Here is a 17,241-nt window from a genome sequence, read left to right as displayed (position 1 = left end):
TGCTGATACATATACATACACATATATGTAATACTTCTAAAAAGATTTTAAAAATGCAAATAGTTTCTAGAGAGAGAAGTTGTGGGGAGTTGGCAGGCTTGATTTCTACTGTACACCATTTTATACTGTCCAGTCTTTTTTCTACCATGTGCCTATGTTACTACATTGCACTGAATCTTGATATAAATGATTGTAAAATAAACCAAAAAAATTTTTTTATCATTGGAAAGAAGAAACACTACCAATTATACTGTGGTGTACTGCTATTTTTAAAAGTGAAATCTGTATTTTATATTTTAAGCATATAATATAAATAATTATAATATAAAATGACACAATGCTTTTTAAACATAGGATTTATATTTTCCTTGTTGAAGAGCTCCTTGAGACTAAAATTTCTGTCATATTACTTACGCATATATAAAAAGGAAAGTATAATTGACTGAAAGTGATTAAGGGATTCCTCAACTTGCTTCGCATTCAGAGTCGGGATCTGAATCGCTTTTCAACTAAGCCACTGAGGTCCGTGTTTGCCACACCTGCCTCCCAGCCATCCGTATGTTGCTGATGATGCTCCCCTGTGGTCCCGCGCTTTGCTTTTATGCTTTTGGACAACCTTTCTGAAGTTTTAGTGCTCACTCTTTATCTGAAGATGTGTTCATGTCACACATGAACAGGTTGACAGATACAAGATATCCTGATTTGAGAGCTGTTAAAATGTGTGCCTTAGAATCAGTGAGTGAGTTTTAAAATTGAAAAATGCAGTTGTACATACAATATATAGATGATGCATTATACTACTGTATACCTGAAACCCATATAACTTTATTAACCAATGTTCCCCTAAAAAATTCAATAGAAAAAATGCATTTGTACAAATGCCAGCGCTCAGGAATCCTTATCACAGACTCTGGAGTGGGCAGGCTTGATTTGACTCCCAGCTGTGATTTGACTCCCAGCTGTGATTTGACTCCCAGCTGTACCACTCAGTTATTACATATCTTCCTTGGGCAAGTTACTTCTTTCTAAGTCTCAGATTTTTTTTTTCCGTGAAGACGAGAATGCTAGTAGCACATACAGAGTTGGGGGAAGTATTTAATGGGTAGTGCTTGTAAAGTGTGAGTACAGCATCTCAGAGGGCGTGTGGTATTGGCATTCTTGTTTTCACATCTCTTCTGAAACTGATTCTAATTACAACGCTTTTCTCCACTACGCTTTTGCCAGAACAGCTGACTATTTTTAGATTTCTTTTTATTGGATTTTCATTGACTAAAATGTGAACAGGGGCAAACACCCAGTCCTTTGACCTTCTTAGATGTCTTTCATCCTCACCAAGTACGGGAGTACTGATTCCTGCAGGGCGTTGTAGGGAACATTTGCTTTCCTTTGCAGGTCAGTCCTGAGGTTTTTTCCCCTATGTGAAGCGGGCACTCTTATTAAATTAGGACATGCACACCCCCGTGTCCAGTACTGCTTTCCCATTGCTTCATTCCTGCTGCGCCCTGAGAGAGTTCTTTTCTTTGTTTCCTTTTCAGTTCTTTTATGGTTCCACCTCAGGGAAAGAGGATGTGGAGTGAGGGGAGGCCTGCTATCCCAGTCCCCCTCCGTAGGTGGGACTTGGGGCAAACTGCCACTCCCCCACCCCAAACTTAATGAACTGTTTGAACTCCAACCCACACATTGGAGTGTGTGGGTTCCTGCGCTGCTCAGCATCTCCACTTTTGGCTCAGTGAATGGATTTCAATTAGTATCCTTAGAGGAGGTGAGGGAGAAGCTAGTCTGGTCCACCTTATGTGCTGTCCTTCAGGTATACTTTCCTTCCTACCTTGACCGTCCTGTGCCTGCAGGTGACCTCAAAGAGAGCTGGCTCAAGGTGGCACAAGGTTGAGCGGGTGTGGTGTGTCCAGAGCAAAGGCTTGGGAGGCAGATAGCCGTGTGTCTTTGTCTCTAAACTTCTTAAAGTACCCATTTCCTTATCTGTATAAAGGGCTATTAAATGATTAGGGGAAAAAAAAGGTAATATGCCAGAGATTTTTCTGTAACTCATTAACTGAGAGAACTGGTAAGATGTTACAAGCACTTCAAAGGAGAATTCGAAGAACACAGATATATATGAGGTCATCAGGAATGCTGAAACTGTCCACAAGGCAGTCATCAGTCGCATTTCACCAGGCAAAATTTTTTGCATTTCTGTGCAAAGGAATCATCACTCTCAACTTCCTACAATTTCCGGAGATGTGGAAAACAGCTTCCAGACAAAGGGCTCAGTAATCCAGGACACCAGTACTTTTAATGCTCATTTCAAAATCTTCCACAGCTTCTCCTGATAGGGCAAGAGATGCTAAAGTTTGCAAGGTATTGAATGATTAAAGATGGTGTGATACATACAAAGTTCCTAGCACAGTAAGGGTGTCGTTGATGGCAGCTACATGTGCAAACATGTTCAGATATCTCCTGTGTCTTGACTGGTCAACCTAGTCTTTAAGCTATTTCATTGATTAACTGCTGATTCAGGTTCCTAGTTTTTCTTACTCCCCTATCAAACATCCTGTCTTTTTTTTTTCTTGTTCAAAGTTATGTGTGTTTTAAAACATGAGTTAAAATGAAAATGAACTAAGACCTTTTAAAACTAACAAATCACAGTGCTCAACATACTGCAAGAGAAAACCTTAAACTGGGGACCAGGGACCCTGGGTCTTCGATTGATACTAATCAGGCTATTCCCCCCCTCAGCCCGCCCTGTCTTCATCTTTAAAAAACGACAGCGAATTTCAGGGGTTTTCAAACTTCAGTCTTTTGACTACAAGTTTTGCAATTTCCCTCCTATATTCTTAATACTTTATTTATATTACATTTTTTTTATTGTGGTAAAATATACATAACAAAATTTGTCATTTTAACTTTTTAAGTGAACAGTTCAGTGGCATTAAGTACATTCGCAGTGTTGTGCATCTGTCACCTCTCCATTTTCAGAACTTTTTCATCACCCCAAACAAAAGCTCTGCATGCAGTGGGGAATGACTCCTTATTCCTCCCCTCTCCCTGCCCCTGGTTACTGCCATTCTACTTCCTGTCCCTGTGAATGTGCCTGTTCTGGGTACCTGATAAATGGAATTGTATAATATTTGTTCTTTTGTGCCTGTGTTATTTTACTTAGCATAATATTTTCCAAGTTCACCTATGTTATAGCATTATCAGGATTTCATTTCTCCTTATGGCTGAATATTTCATTGTATGTATACACCTTATTGAGCTTATTTATCTGCTGGTGGACATTTGGGTGGTTTCCATATTTTGGCTCTTGTGAATATTGCTGCTGTGTACATGTCTCTCTTTGTGAGTACCTGCTTCCAAATCTTTGAGTATATATTTTCATTACTATTCTTGATTGGGTTGCTTGGTTTGGTTTGTTTGTTAGGGGGTTTTTATCCTCATTTATTTTTCTAGGTGAATTTAAGAAACAACTTTTTTAGTTTCAGGTATAGAACGATTAGTGTTTCTATTGGGTAATGTACAACTTACAAATTTCCTTATGATCATCAGTATCTTAATCGTGTTAAATATTCCTATTCAAGAATATGGTATGGATTTCTCTGTATAGGTAATCTTTTATGTTCTTCAGAAAGACATAGATCTGAAGGGGGGGGGCAGGGAAAGGAAAGGGAAGGGGAAAGTCAAGGAACATATAGCAAGGACTCATGGACAAAACCAAAGGGGAAGAGCTGAGGGAGGGAAGAAGGGAGGAGGCAAGGGAAAGTGGTGGGGGGGAGGCAGAGACAAATGTATTTAAAAAGTAAATAAATTAAAAAAAAAACAAAAAAATGTTCTGTTTCTATGAAAAAAAAAAGACATAGATCTTTTCTTTCCTTATATAAGTCTAGCACATTTTTTTGTTAAATTTATTTCTAGGTGTTGTATCTTTTTTTCATTGAATTTATAATTAGGTCTAGTTGGTGTATAGGAAAGCACCTTCCCGTTTGAAGTACATAACGTTAGTTTTGTCAGTAGGGGCGCATTGTTATTTATGAGGGAGCTTGTTTTATGAGGGGTGTTGGAATTGGTAGCTTCTGGAGGAAAAAGACCCCGATAACCTACCTTCTAATTCTGGCCATAAGTTTTCCCCTAAGCTGCTCAGACAGACAACCTCGGGAAATATTCTTCAAAGTTGGCCCTGTTTTGCTCAAACATACCTCCCTGATGATTTAATTTCTCAGCAAGAAGACAGTTTCGTGGTGGGCACAGCCGAGGGGACAGTATTCCATTTTCAGCTGGTCTCTGTGACTTCCAGCAGCAGCGAGAAGCAGTGGGTGCGGACAAAGCCATTCCAGCATCACACTCACGACGTGCGAGCCGTGGCCCACAGCCCGACAGCACTGATATCTGGAGGTGGGTTCTGCTCTTGGCCAGGCTGCTCCTTTACTCTGCACAGCTCTGGGTGTTTTCACACGTTCACGCGGGACATATCCTGGTTCTAATGTCTTCCCTTTCCCTCTCGCCCAGGCACTGACACCCACTTGGTCATTCGTCCTCTCATGGAGAAAGTGGAGGTAAAGAATTACGACGCTGCTCTCCGAAAAATCACTTTTCCCCATGTAAGTATCACCCCCTAACTCCTCATTGCCTCAATACTCCATTCCCCTGTCCCACAAGACTGAGCACAGCTCACAGTTCCTGGGCAAATCTGTAAGACTTCTGTTGTACCTACCTTCATTCTTTTGTTTCTGAGGCAGGCATCTTGCAAAGAAATTTACGAGGCCAAGAAAGTTACAGTATTGCTCCTAGTTCAATTTCTAGGGAAAGCATTCCCTTTTTCAGAGAGCTGTGGTTTTTAGGGAGTTTGTTTTTAACTCTGGACTCTTTATTTTTCTGGGTGGGAGGAGGAAAATTCAGGGTTCCAGTGTAGGTTAAGTGGATATCCTCCCAAGCTAAGAACCCCTCTCCCTACTACCCGTTTCTACATTCCATTCAACCAATAAATCTTCCTGAGTCTACCTCCTCATGCTCTCTTTAAAAAAAAAAAAAAATTTATTGATTGGTTTTTGAGGAGAGGAGAGAGACATCAATTTATTGTTCCTCTTATTTATATAATCATTGGTTGCTTCTTGTATGTGCCCTGACCAGACATTGAACCCACAACCATGATGTAGCAGGACAACGTTCTAACCAATTGAGCAACCTGGCCAGGACTTCAGTCTGTCTGTCTGTCTGTCTCTCTCTCTCTTTAGAGAGAGGGGGAGGGATGGAAGGAGGGAGAGAAAGACCAATAGGCTGCCTCTGCACACACCCCAACCAGGGACTGATCCTGCAACCTAGGCATATGCCCTGACTGGGAATCGAACCCATGACTTTGTCAGTTTATAGGAAAACGCCCAACCAGCTGAGCCACACTGGCCAGGGCTCATTCTCTCTTGAATCTAGCCATTTCTCTTTGTCTATATTGCCATTTTCCTTGTTTGGATTACTGTTTTTATGTATATGGATTTCTTTACAGTAGCTCGTTAATGATTTTTATTTACACTTGTATTATTCTAGCCTATCCTCCATTGATCTGCTTAAAAGGCAATTTTGTTTATCATTCCGTACTGAAAAGTCTTTGGTTGGTCCCCGTTTCCTTCAGCATAAAGACCTAATTCCATAGCACAGCTCAGGAAGCCTGGCGTGATCTGGCCCTGGCCCTACCTCTCACACACTTGCAGCACCACACCCAATGTAGCCATTCGGAAACACTTTTTTTATTCCCTCTAATGTCTTTGCCTTTCAGCTGTTTCACATGCCACTTTCTCTACTTGGAATGTCTTGCCCTGCTTTTGCCTTAATAGACTTGACCAATGAACCTCATCTGGGCTCCTGTCTTTACCCCCACGAGGCTAGAGTAGATACCCATATACTTTATTGATACTTACTGTGCTTAGGTGTGTTAAAGCTCTTAGCACACTTAGTGTAACTGCCCATTTCATTCTGTGTCAACCCTTCAGACTATCAGCTTGAGAGTGGTAGGTATGTTTTTATTACCAGTGTGTTCTTAGACCCTAGGACAGTGCCTGGCATATGATAGTACGTGGGAAATACTTATCAAGGAAATCGATATCAACAGTAAAAAATGTACTGTAGACATTGCTGGTATATCTAGTACTGAGGCAATATGTGACCCTGGCCTACTTACACTTTCGATTCTTGGATGCAGCGACGTCTCATTTCCTGTTCAAAAAAGAGGCAGCTTCTCCTCTTCCAGTTTTCTCATCATTTGGATCTTTGGCGACTGGGATCTACAGTTGCAACAGGTGAGATGGGAGCAAGTTTTTCCAATAAGAAAACTGGAGCGAGAAGCCAGAAATTAGGATTGCAGTTGATAACTCAGTTTATGGAAAAAAGAGAGCAGATTTTTCTGTGTCCATTGAAACTCATGGTTTTTCCATCCACTAGATGGAGCAAAGGAGTTCTTCAGAGTGTTAAAAACCTCAGCAGGATGCTGGATCATCTGTTAAAAGTTTGCATTTCTGTACTATAGAAAAGGGTAGTAGTGGAGGAGCAAGATGTAGTGGACGTAAGGGTTGTGGAATCATCGTTTGCCCTGATTGGGATCAAAACAGGATATTGAAAAATGACAGGATTTAGTGTTGGTTAGTAACAACTCTGTATAAAAAAGGTCACGTGGATCTTACTGGGTGACAGCCTAGTGGCCATTTGTATCTCCTGTTAGGAAATGTTTGGGTTTTGTTGTTTTATATTGGATTAGGTTTCTTTTGGATTTAGGTTCCAAAATGAGCAAATGAAGTTGAGGCCACATAAACTCCGCTTCCTCCCTACCTGCATGCCTGGCTGTGGGTAGAACTGGAGCAAGTCAGTGAGGTAGCATAGGCCGTGACCAGGGCACCTGAATAGAAGCTAAGAAACTGCCACTGCTTTTCTCCTCATACACCCCCGGGAAACAGTGGGCTTGCTGAGACGCTTTTCTGATTTCTTACTGGTAGAGATTCTGTCCTACCTGGGAATGACTTTTTAAGAGGAAAATTATTTACACATAACCTTTCTTTGAGAAGAAAACCTCAGGGAAATTTCTTGTTCCAGGAAAGCATGGGGATACCCTTCCACTCTCTAAAGACGCAGATCACTTACTGCACCTCAAGACAAAGGTAAGGAAATTTAACTGTGTGTCTTCAGCCTCTGAAATCCAGAGCATTTTTCTCATTCTGAATTTTGAGGATTCTTTAGTTGACATCACTAACTATATAAAATCTAAAACGATTTGAATTAAGTACTATGTCAACAGAACTGGATTTCCTGTGATTTTAAGTTGGATGGATGTATGTATACAGGAAATTGTTTTTTAAATTATGAAAATAAGATGCCTTTTAAAAAATATTAAAATGATTCAAAAGAGTATGCAATGAAAAATGAGTCCCCTTCTTACCTCAAATCCCTGGTCCCACTCTCCAGAGGTAATCATTGCCAATAGTTTCTTATATATACTTCCAGAAAAAGAGTCCCACCCTCTTGTGCATATAACCCTTCTTTTGATAGTAATGGAAATATACTATACAAACTTCTTTGTATCCTTTAAAACCCTTTATTACATAAAGATACGCGAATACAGTCTTACAGTAAAGAATTCAAACAGTATTGATAGTTTAAATCCTTGTCTACCTTCTTAATTCTAGTCTCTTCTAAAATAATTGTTAATTGCTTAGCTGTATATATTCTTCTAGATCTTTGTGTAAGAGAAAGTATTTGTGTAGGTATATACACACATTTACATGCATTTAGATATACATCTTTTTTAATTATGTAAATGTTACATTAAACTTTTCCTTTGCTCTGCAAATTTTTTCACTTACTAATTTTCCTTTTCTAGTCCTCCCCGGAGGATATGTTTATTGGTTTTAGAGTGAGAGAAAGGGACAGAGGGGGAGAAATAGCGGTTGGTCACCTCTTATATGCTCCCCGACCTGGGGTCTAACCCACAACCTTTTGATGTCTGGGACGACACTCCAACCATCTGAGCCACCTGGCCAGGGCCGCTTACTATTTCTTCAAGGTTTTTAAAGCAGGTTCTCATATACCGAACAAAATCAGTTCTTCAAGTCACCTTGCTTCCAAAGCTTCCCTTCATTAAATGCCTCTTTGTTCAGGTTTCTCAAGTTAGGGTTTAGTGTGAAGCTACCTGTGAGGTACACAAGGGCTTAGATTAGTTCACAGTGTTTGTAGACCTCTGTTCTTAGAAATCAGAGCCACACCATTTAGGTGCTCCGCTTCTGAAATAATCATAGTGACACAGCGTATGACTGTTAGGATTATGCGTAGGTATTTGGATATGTCCAGAGTGACGACAGCTCAGGGATTCATGTCACAGTGAACCTTTTTGTATGAAGTTTTACTTGAACTTCATCCTGATTCCTAACATTCGCAGGGTCCCGAGAACATTATTTGCAGCTCTATCTCCCCATGTGGAAGTTGGATAGCCTATTCTACAGCATCTCGGTTCTTTCTCTGTCGGTTGCATTATGAACGTGACAACATAAGCCTCCAAAGGGTAAGTGATACCCCAAAGTCCGATTGAACAAGAAGAAAATTCACAAGTATATTTTTGTATGAAGTGAGAATGTACTGAATATGAATCCTTGCTCAGTGAAAGCTATTTGGAGACAGCTGTTACAAAGAAGTCTTTTATTTCCACTTTGTTTTTGTTTTTGGAGGAGCCGGGAAATGCCAGAAAGCGGCAGTGAAATTTAGGTTTTTGAAGAGAGGGAGGAGGAGGTGTACAGGTTACAGTAGGCATGTCAGCGTTCCAGGCCCTTGGTCAGTGGGCTTCCATAGAGACAGGAAGCATTAATGTAATTTAAGCCAGGCTCTGATTATTTCTGATGGCCTCTAGGTCTCACTTCTCTCTCTCGTTTTTACTGCTGGTTCACCCCAAGGTTTCCAAAATGCCAGCATTCCTTCGCTCTGCTGTTCAGGTTTTATTTTCTGAAGATTCAACAAAGCTCTTTGTGGCTTCAAATCAAGGGTCTCTACATATCATTCGGCTGTTGGAAGGAAGCTTCAAGCACCTGCACACTTTTCAGGCTCAGTCAGGTAAGAACTTGGTAACTGACCACAGGGGAGAGTTGTCAGTCTCTGATGTAACTTTCTTTTCCACTTTTAAACCTTATTCATTGTCGGGTGTTCACTAATAACTCTTCTTCACCCTGCAAATATACATTCACTCACATGTTTGCAATTTAAAGTAGGAGGAGATATCTGGCAAATGAAAACGTTGATGAGGTCTGAAATGCTCCTCACACCTACTCTTTTCTCACTGGGCTTTTGATTCCTTATTTGGGGCCAGAGAAGTTTCATCACCCTTCTTAGAGTTTTTGTTAGCACAGCAAGAAGAAAGTTAAATCATCTGTAATCCTGACACCCAGAAATAACTACAGTTAATATATATGTGTTTTTCCAGTATGTACTTGTACATAAGCATTTTATGAAGATGAACTTACACATACAGTTTCATTACCTGTCAGATAATGTTCACAACCATTTTTCCATGTTTTTGAGAACATGAATATGCCTGATTGAATGACTGGTTAGATAACTTGCTGAGTTAATTGTTGAGCACTTGGTACCCAACTTAGCTGCTGTTTTTTGGATACTTCCCATGGCCCTTTTCCCTTCGCCCTCACCCTGGAATGTAGCAGCCTCACTGCCATTTAGACTCAACCAGCATGGAAAGTCAGCTCTTTCACCTAAACTCTGACTATTCATAAGCTGCTTCAGAAGCATACAGGAAAAGAAACCCACAAGTTAGTAATCAGATAAATAAACTGCCAGTTTTTATTGAGTACCTGTATATGTTTTTATTATAAAACTTAGACTCTTCATCTTGCATTTAGCATCCCTTAAAATTAAGCTCTGCATAATAAAAATAATTTTATTTTTTTAAAAGATTTTATTTATTTATTTTTAGAGAGAAAGGAAGGGAGAAAGAGAGGGAGAGAAATATGGGTGTGTGAGAAATATATCAGTCAGTTGCCTCTCACATGCCCCCAGCTGGGGACCTGGCCCACAACCCAGGCATCTGCCCTGACTGGTCATCAAACCTGTGACCCTTTGGTTTGCAGGACTGCACTCAATCCACTGAGCCACACCAGCCAGGGCATAATATTTTTTATTCTCACATTTCACTTCCCCCTTACAGTCAAGCGGGTTTCTTTACAACCCTAAAACGTGTATTTCAGTCCTTATCACCTAGCTAACGTTCTTCATCCTTTTTGACCTACTTCACTCATTCGATAGCATCTGGTTATGTCTTGTTTTAAAGCTTGCTTATGTTTTGGGGGTGTTCTGTGCAGCACACGCATTGGCATATAGCATCACTTTCTCATTTTATCCCACATGAGTCGTCATGTTGCCAGATTGGCTCTAAATCTTTTGATGACAAAGATGGCTTGTATGTGCCTGTGTTCCCTTAGTGCTAAATATATAGCAGGCACTCAATAAATTAAAGATATGCCTCAAGCCTCTTGAATTAGCTGTTTGTCCATAATTTCGATTAAAAACTATATGATAGGAAAGGAGTTCGAAACAGTTATAGATTTTAGTGATAGCTACTACCCTGATCCTTCATTCTTGTAGTAGGCAGTGTTTTGCCCAGGCCTGAGCAAGTGACGTCTTCATGTTTATCTTTCTAGCTCCTCTTTATATGAAGAATGGTTAGTTAAATGGAAATAGATTAACTTATCTGGAACTTACTTGCAAAATTATCACAAAATTATCCTATTAGAAATTTAAAACTGAGGGTTTTTACTGGCTTTTGCCATCATCTTCAAGGCAGGACGACGGGCTGTGGACACTGAATTCAGACACGTTTTCTGTCCTTACAGGGACAGTGGAGTCCATGTGTCTTTTGGCAGTTAGTCCAGATGGCAGTTGGTTGGCTGCATCAGGCACCAGTGCCGGAGTCCATGTCTACAACCTAAAACGTCTAAAGGTGAGCTTTGGGTTCAGTGGTGGCAAAAGGAGGAAGGTAGCCCTGTGGTTATAAGACTCAAGGCCAGTTGGTATGACCCAGAAAAGTACTAGGCTTTTTTTTTTTTTTTTTTTTTAACCAAGAAGTTTTCCTCATTTGTTTGGAACCCAAAAGCTATAATCTGTCATGTTAAAATCAGTCAATAGGAACAGTAAAACCACTCATGCACAGAAATTTGAAATTCAGGATTCATGGCTGATAAATCCACATGCAGATTATCTCTCTATTTTGGAGAGGGAAATTCTGATTTACCAAGGTGAATAGTTACAGGTAGTGACAAGTTCCTTAATAGCTCACCTTGTACTCTCAAGGTTTTTTGTTTTTAAATTAAACAAAGCCAGAAATTTGACAAAGGAAGAGCAAGAAAGCATTTTTCACAAATCAGTAATGATATTGTTATTATTGAATCACTAATGATCCCTTGGAAGTCCTCTTTTTCCTCATAAAAGTCAGATAAGAATGACCCAGAGTTTGCAATAAGCATTAGAAGTTTATAGAATAATATCAGACTGCTGTATTTAATGGCTTTGCCGGTTAACTACACAACTTCATTACCTTGTGGCAAGAGCATGTTCTTCCTCTCCTTGGGGCTTGCCTGGGCTTTACCAGTGTTCCTGTGTAATGTTGCACAAGCCTTGCAATTGCACATACATGTCCATGCCTAGGCATTGATTTCTTTTCAACCCAGTGCAGAAGTGTAGATTCCCTGTTTAAGGACACAATTATGTTCAATTCACAATTCACAGAACTTTACTCTGAAGTTCTCTGTAAATGCTATCAGTTTTGTAAGCAGTTACACATTTATTTTTTTTTTTAATGAAATTAAAGTTTATTGTTTGGAGAAATGCCTGACATTTATGGGAACTTCCATAGAACCCTTTGAGTTCCAAGGAATACTGTTTAAAACAATTGATTTAGACCACCCAGTCTTTCTTGGGGGAAGGCAGCACATAGAGTTGCCTTGTTTCTGTTATTTCTTCCCAGCTTCACTGCACAGTTCCTGCTTACAACTTTCCCGTGACTGCTATGGCCATCGCCCCCAGTACCAACAACCTTGTCATTGCTCATTCTGACCAGCAGGTAAGAGATTCCAGTGCTTTCTAATTCCTTTTTGCTGGATGGCAACTTAGAAGATGAGATGATGACAATTTTGGAAGACCCTTTTTTCTGAAAGTAGTGGATGACATAAAGGTGGTTTTCTCCTGTGTGAAATGAAGCTTCCACGAATAGTGTTGGCACATCATAGGCCAGCGATCTCCATTGACGTGATGGGAATGGTGAAGCACTGAGATTGTAAAACAAACAAGTTCAAGAAGGGGGGAGAATTTTCAAGTACTTGTTTTACTGGTTGTTTTTAGACTGGAGATGAGAGGTACTCAGATGTTAGACTGGATATAGGATAGAATAAGATTTGAGAGTTGAAAATGACAAAAAGAGCATATAATTCACCTTTAGTTTTGCCAGTGAGGAAATCAGGTACCTAATAGCAGCCAAAATTAGTGCTTAGTCTGCTGCTTTTTTCCATACAAAGTTGTAAGAAGATTGTAATTATAAGGGGAAGAACTTTAAAATACCTGAGGTACAGAACACACTGGAATTATTAATACTTAAATAACTTCATCTGTAAAATGGGCATGATAATACCTCCCTCACTGGGAAGATTAAATGGGATCCAAGAAGCAAATTTAAGTCAACTGCTAGGCAATGATGCTTGCTACTTTGATTAGCAGTTTCGTGTGTGTTTGTTTTAAGATTTCATTTATTTTTAGAGAGAGGGGAAGGAGGGAGAAAGAGAGGGAGAGAAATGTTAATGTGTGAAACATCAGTTGTTGCTTCTTACACATGCCCTGACCGGGGACCAAACCTGCATCTGAGGCATGTGCCCTGACTGGGGATTGAACCAGTAACCTTTTGCTTTGACAATGCCCAGCCAACTGAGTTACACTGGTCAGGGTTGATTAGCAGCTTTTACACTCACATATTCACACACATACACTTTCTATCCAAAAATTAAATCTCTCATTTCAGTTTCATAGGTCTATGTTCTTAACCAAAGACTGAAAGATTAGTGAAGCCACATCCTTGTCTTTGTCACACATAATGATAAGGTCCCTCTGATGCCTTTAACTGGCCATTGGTCCCTTAAGTGCATCAGTCATTAAAACTTTTGGGAAAGTTTTTGTACCTGTTAGATTAACAAAGATCAGTAGAGTTGATAATACACAATGGTTTGAGCATATGGGGAAACAGCACTTCACACATTGCATAAATTACATAGCATGACATCTTAAGAGGACGTTTTGGCAGTATCTAAAAAATGTTTGATGCACATGATCTTTGGATCAGAAGTTCTAATTCTGTAAGTTCTTCTTATAGATAATATGCTTTCAGTTGTGCAGGTGGACGTTATACAGAGATAATCATTGCAGCCTTGCTTATAATAGCCAAAGGTTAGAAATAACCTAAATATCCATTGAACAGACTAAATAAGTAAATCAATGGCACATCCGAAAAGTGAGTGGATTAATATGTGTTCTTCAAAGGGGGCATGATTGCTCTATACTGATATGAGTCAGTTGCCATGATATAATGCTAAACAAAAAAAGCAACATACAGGACAGTGTGTCATATGCATAAAATAGCTCTGAAAAGATGTAAATAAGAAATAGCAGGCTACTTCTGTCTTGGGGACAAGAGATGTCGAGATTGCAGGCTGACATATCATTATCAACCTTTCTGTGCTGTTTAAATGATTTATTCTGTAATTTACCTTAAATTTTTTTATTTAAAAAAGGTAGTGAGGAAGCAAAAGGCTTAATATGATACATTCAAGGTTTGTAGAGATAGTTTCTGGTTAGGAATGAAGGCTGCCCTTCCGGTCTTTTCGGATACCAGCCAGCATTTCCTCTGTATCATATCCTTCTTCAGATATTTGAATATAGCATCCCAGACAAACAGTATACAGAATGGAGTCGGACTATCCAGAAGCAGGGGTTTCATCACCTTTGGCTCCAAAGGGATACTCCCATCACACACATCAGCTTTCATCCCAAGAGACCAATGCACATTCTTCTCCACGATGCCTACATGTTCTGCATCATTGACAAGTCGTTGGTGAGTTCTTTGCCACTGTTACCCGTGCTCTCACTGATTCTTAAGAATCAGGTTCTAAAAGCAAGAAGTACAGTAAGTTAGAGGAAGGAGAATCAGAATTAAGTTTTCCTGCTATATATAGTCTTTGGAGGAGAGGAACTTTCTGTTTTGCAGATTCCTCATTTTCGTTTCCACGTTCTTTAGGCTCCCAGGGATGGAGTGGGCCTTTGTGCGCTGCCTTTTGCTGATTTGACCATTTCTCTGTTTCGTCTATGAGCGCATAAACTTAAGTAGGAAAGTGACTGGGTCAGTGTTCAGAAAGCAACCCACGTGGGGGAAAAATCATCGATTTGGCTAAAACACTTCCACTTTTGCACCTTGAGTGACTGAATAATGTGGTTTCATTGAAGAAGATACAGACTGTGGTTTCGACCACATGTGCCCCTCGGCTGTGTGTCCTGACACTGTCCGCAGGCGTGAGGAGTTGGTCTTAAGGTCTTAAAAAAAGTCCAGCTCGGAAAATTTCATTCTTTAGGGCTGTGATTTTGGTGGGATGTGAGTGTATTTTCAATTCTGGATTCCATCCTCTGCCAGCTGCTGTTGTGACTCACTGCAAATCAGTATGTCTTTTCTGGGCAGGCACTTTCTTTCCTAGGAGCGCAGTGAGCTGCGGCCATGCCTGTAATGCCCTTTGGGCTTAGATTACAAGCAACACACACACAGTGTTTCGATATATCTGTGGAGGTGGGGGTGGAAGGAACATGGAGAAAGAAGCAGATGGCTCTAAAGGAGGCATGCATGGTGATGTGTCACTGGAACTCTTCTCATGGGCCCGGCGTCCTCTGGGTGTGGGAAGCAGAGCCGGCTGACAAGTGCCTTCTGCAATTTGAGTGATACAGGAAGGGCCCCCCCACTCGCTCGCCTCTTTGTAACTCAGTCCAGATCAGCCCATATTTTTTCCCAAGCGTTGGTGATAAGTCCATCACTTCCTCTTGCTGGGCAGAGCTATTTCCCAAGGAAGTCAGAGATGAAATATCACTTGCTTGGCCAGAGGCCATCTCCTGAGGTGTCAGTGACATCAGCGGGGGTGGTTGTGTTGCAGTTTCTCCTGGGGAGAACTTTAGTGCCTTGGCCAGTCTGTCATCTGGTTGGGGGACAGTCTAGAAAGCAGAGGCTGCATGGGCTAAGCTCCTGCACATGCACTTTGTTCCTGTCACACAAAGTGTTACTGACAAGAGTGGTCAGAGGCCCCAGCTCTGCAATTCGATCTTGCCGGCAGAGTACGGAGCCCTTTTTGCCTCATCCCCCGCACCCCACCCCCCACCCCCCCAGCACAGCTCTCTTCCTGAAGTGAGGAGAGTAGGGGAGGTAGTAAATGTATGTGGTGAGGGTTGGAAGATAGTGTTTGCCTGAAAAATCACTACAGTCCTTTGTTCTGTGTAAGCCCAATAAAAATAATGACTTAAACAGTGTATCTTTGTCTTTTTAGCCTCTTCCAAATGACAAAACCTTACTGTACAATCCACTTCCTCCCAGGAATGAATCAGATGTCATCAGGAGGCGCACAGCCCATGCCTTTAAAATTTCTAAGATATATAAGGTAAAACGTCTTGCTTAATACTCTGGACAGTTGGTTCCTTGTGATATTATCAAAATGTAATAAGCTGTCAAAATGTCACCTTCGTTTTTCATGCAGAGGACTTAGTTTTGGGAGTCAGGTGACCTTTCCAAGGATGTGTTTCCCTTATGTTTGTATTTCATTGCTCTTGCTTTAGTAGAGAGACAGGCGCATGGTACTTCACCAGAATGGAATACATAGGTAGTGAGAAATGATCGCGCTCACATGGGGTCTTTGTGTTAAAGCTGGCTTTTAAGTTTGACTTCTAGTTGGAGAATGTGCTATGAGATAATTTACAGCAAATGGAAGTCATTGACTTTATTATGACTTTTTTCCCCAGGCTAGGCCTTTCACTCTATATAAAACAAGTATCTGTTGAGCTTATGACATTCCAGGTAACTGCCACGTCAGAAGTTCTAGATTTATGCTTCTCGGATTGGAGTTCCTTGGGCACCCTGGAATGTATCTTCTCAGGGGACTGCATGCGTTTTTTTTTAAGGTGGGGAGGGTGTCTGTAAATTACTCAAGTATGATATGCTTCTTGATGCATTTGTAACTTGCCATTTGGCAAGAATTTTGGCTCCAAACCCTCAGTTAACATTGATTCTAAGAAATTAGATTTTCTATACAGAGAAACCTGAAAAATCTTATTGAAATCGTCTATGAGTGAACTCAGTTAAAAGTCCCAACCTTTTCAGCCATTCTGAGTCCTAGGGTAAGAAGGATTGTCAGAGATTTATATTCCTCCAGCCTTGAACCAGGCAGACCTTTTAGCTCTAGGTCCTCCATTCAGGAGTAGTCCTGGAGCCTAACTCCTGGTAGAGTCATTCTCATCTCTCTCCAGCCTCTGCTCTTCATGGATCTTTTGGATGAAAGAACACTGGTGGCAGTAGAACGGCCCCTGGATGACATCATCGCTCAACTTCCACCACCCATCAAAAAGAAGAAATTTGGGACCTAAAACAGGGCACCCTCTGTGCCCTTCCTTGAACTGTTCTACCCTCTTTGTTTTTGCCAGTCATGCTAATAAAACAAAGTTATTCTTGAGGACGAGTCATAAATGTTACCTTTCAAAGTAATGGACGGTAATTTTTCTTCATTGAATGAAAGTGAATGAAAACACCAAGGTATTTGTAGTTGGGGTAGTGTTCCATGTAACTACAAATACATGTAACTTTCTCAGGGTCCTGTTTGTTCTTTAGACCGTAATCTAAGGGGAAAAAAAATCTTACCCTTCATTTCCTAACACATGCCTGAGGCTTCCGAGTGCCGGTGACCTTCACTGTCTGCGGCCTCCAACGTGCAGCCCATGCTGAGGCCCGCCTACCCACTGCCCTGGAAGGCAGGGGAGCTGTGCTTGCTTACCAAAGACAGCCTAACTACCCATGGCAATAGTCAGCCTATGTTTCAGGGGAGAATTATAACTGCAGTGCTCCTTCTGAAAAGCAGATGCCTTTGGTCTTTGGTTGTCAGGTATTAATCTTACTGAAAAGGAAAAAACAAGGCTTTGGAATGTCAATCC

At 40.8% G+C, this 17,241-nt stretch overlaps 1 protein-coding gene across 2 annotated transcripts in view; it reads left to right on the top strand.

Annotated features, from left to right (window-relative positions):
* The window catches only part of UTP4 (UTP4 small subunit processome component), a 28,139-nt gene extending 11,261 nt beyond the window's left edge, over positions 1-16,878 (top strand). The window contains exons 7-17 of one of the 2 annotated variants that reach the window (XR_008529613.1): positions 4,215-4,386; positions 4,501-4,592; positions 6,185-6,281; positions 7,069-7,133; positions 8,408-8,530; positions 8,916-9,072; positions 10,863-10,969; positions 11,993-12,088; positions 13,937-14,122; positions 15,638-15,701; positions 16,564-16,578. Coding sequence is in view for 1 of the 2 variants with exons in the window: in XM_054579271.1 (XP_054435246.1) it covers positions 4,215-4,386; positions 4,501-4,592; positions 6,185-6,281; positions 7,069-7,133; positions 8,408-8,530; positions 8,916-9,072; positions 10,863-10,969; positions 11,993-12,088; positions 13,937-14,122; positions 15,591-15,701; positions 16,564-16,680 (1,323 nt within the window). In the remaining variant the exon portion in view is untranslated. Of the gene's footprint in view, positions 1-4,214; positions 4,387-4,500; positions 4,593-6,184; positions 6,282-7,068; positions 7,134-8,407; positions 8,531-8,915; positions 9,073-10,862; positions 10,970-11,992; positions 12,089-13,936; positions 14,123-15,590; positions 15,702-16,563 lie in introns of both variants that reach the window. The other variant, XM_054579271.1, reaches the window with a different exon arrangement.
* Positions 16,879-17,241: the final 363 nt, after the last annotated feature.

Source organism: Pteronotus mesoamericanus, unplaced genomic scaffold, assembly GCF_021234165.1.
Source record: "Pteronotus mesoamericanus isolate MK-2021 breed Mesoamerican mustached bat unplaced genomic scaffold, CSHL_Meso_final contig_52, whole genome shotgun sequence".
Taxonomy (NCBI): Eukaryota; Metazoa; Chordata; class Mammalia; order Chiroptera; family Mormoopidae; genus Pteronotus; species Pteronotus mesoamericanus.
The sequence above is the reverse complement of the archived record's forward strand: the minus strand, read 5'-3'. Positions and strand labels throughout refer to the sequence as shown.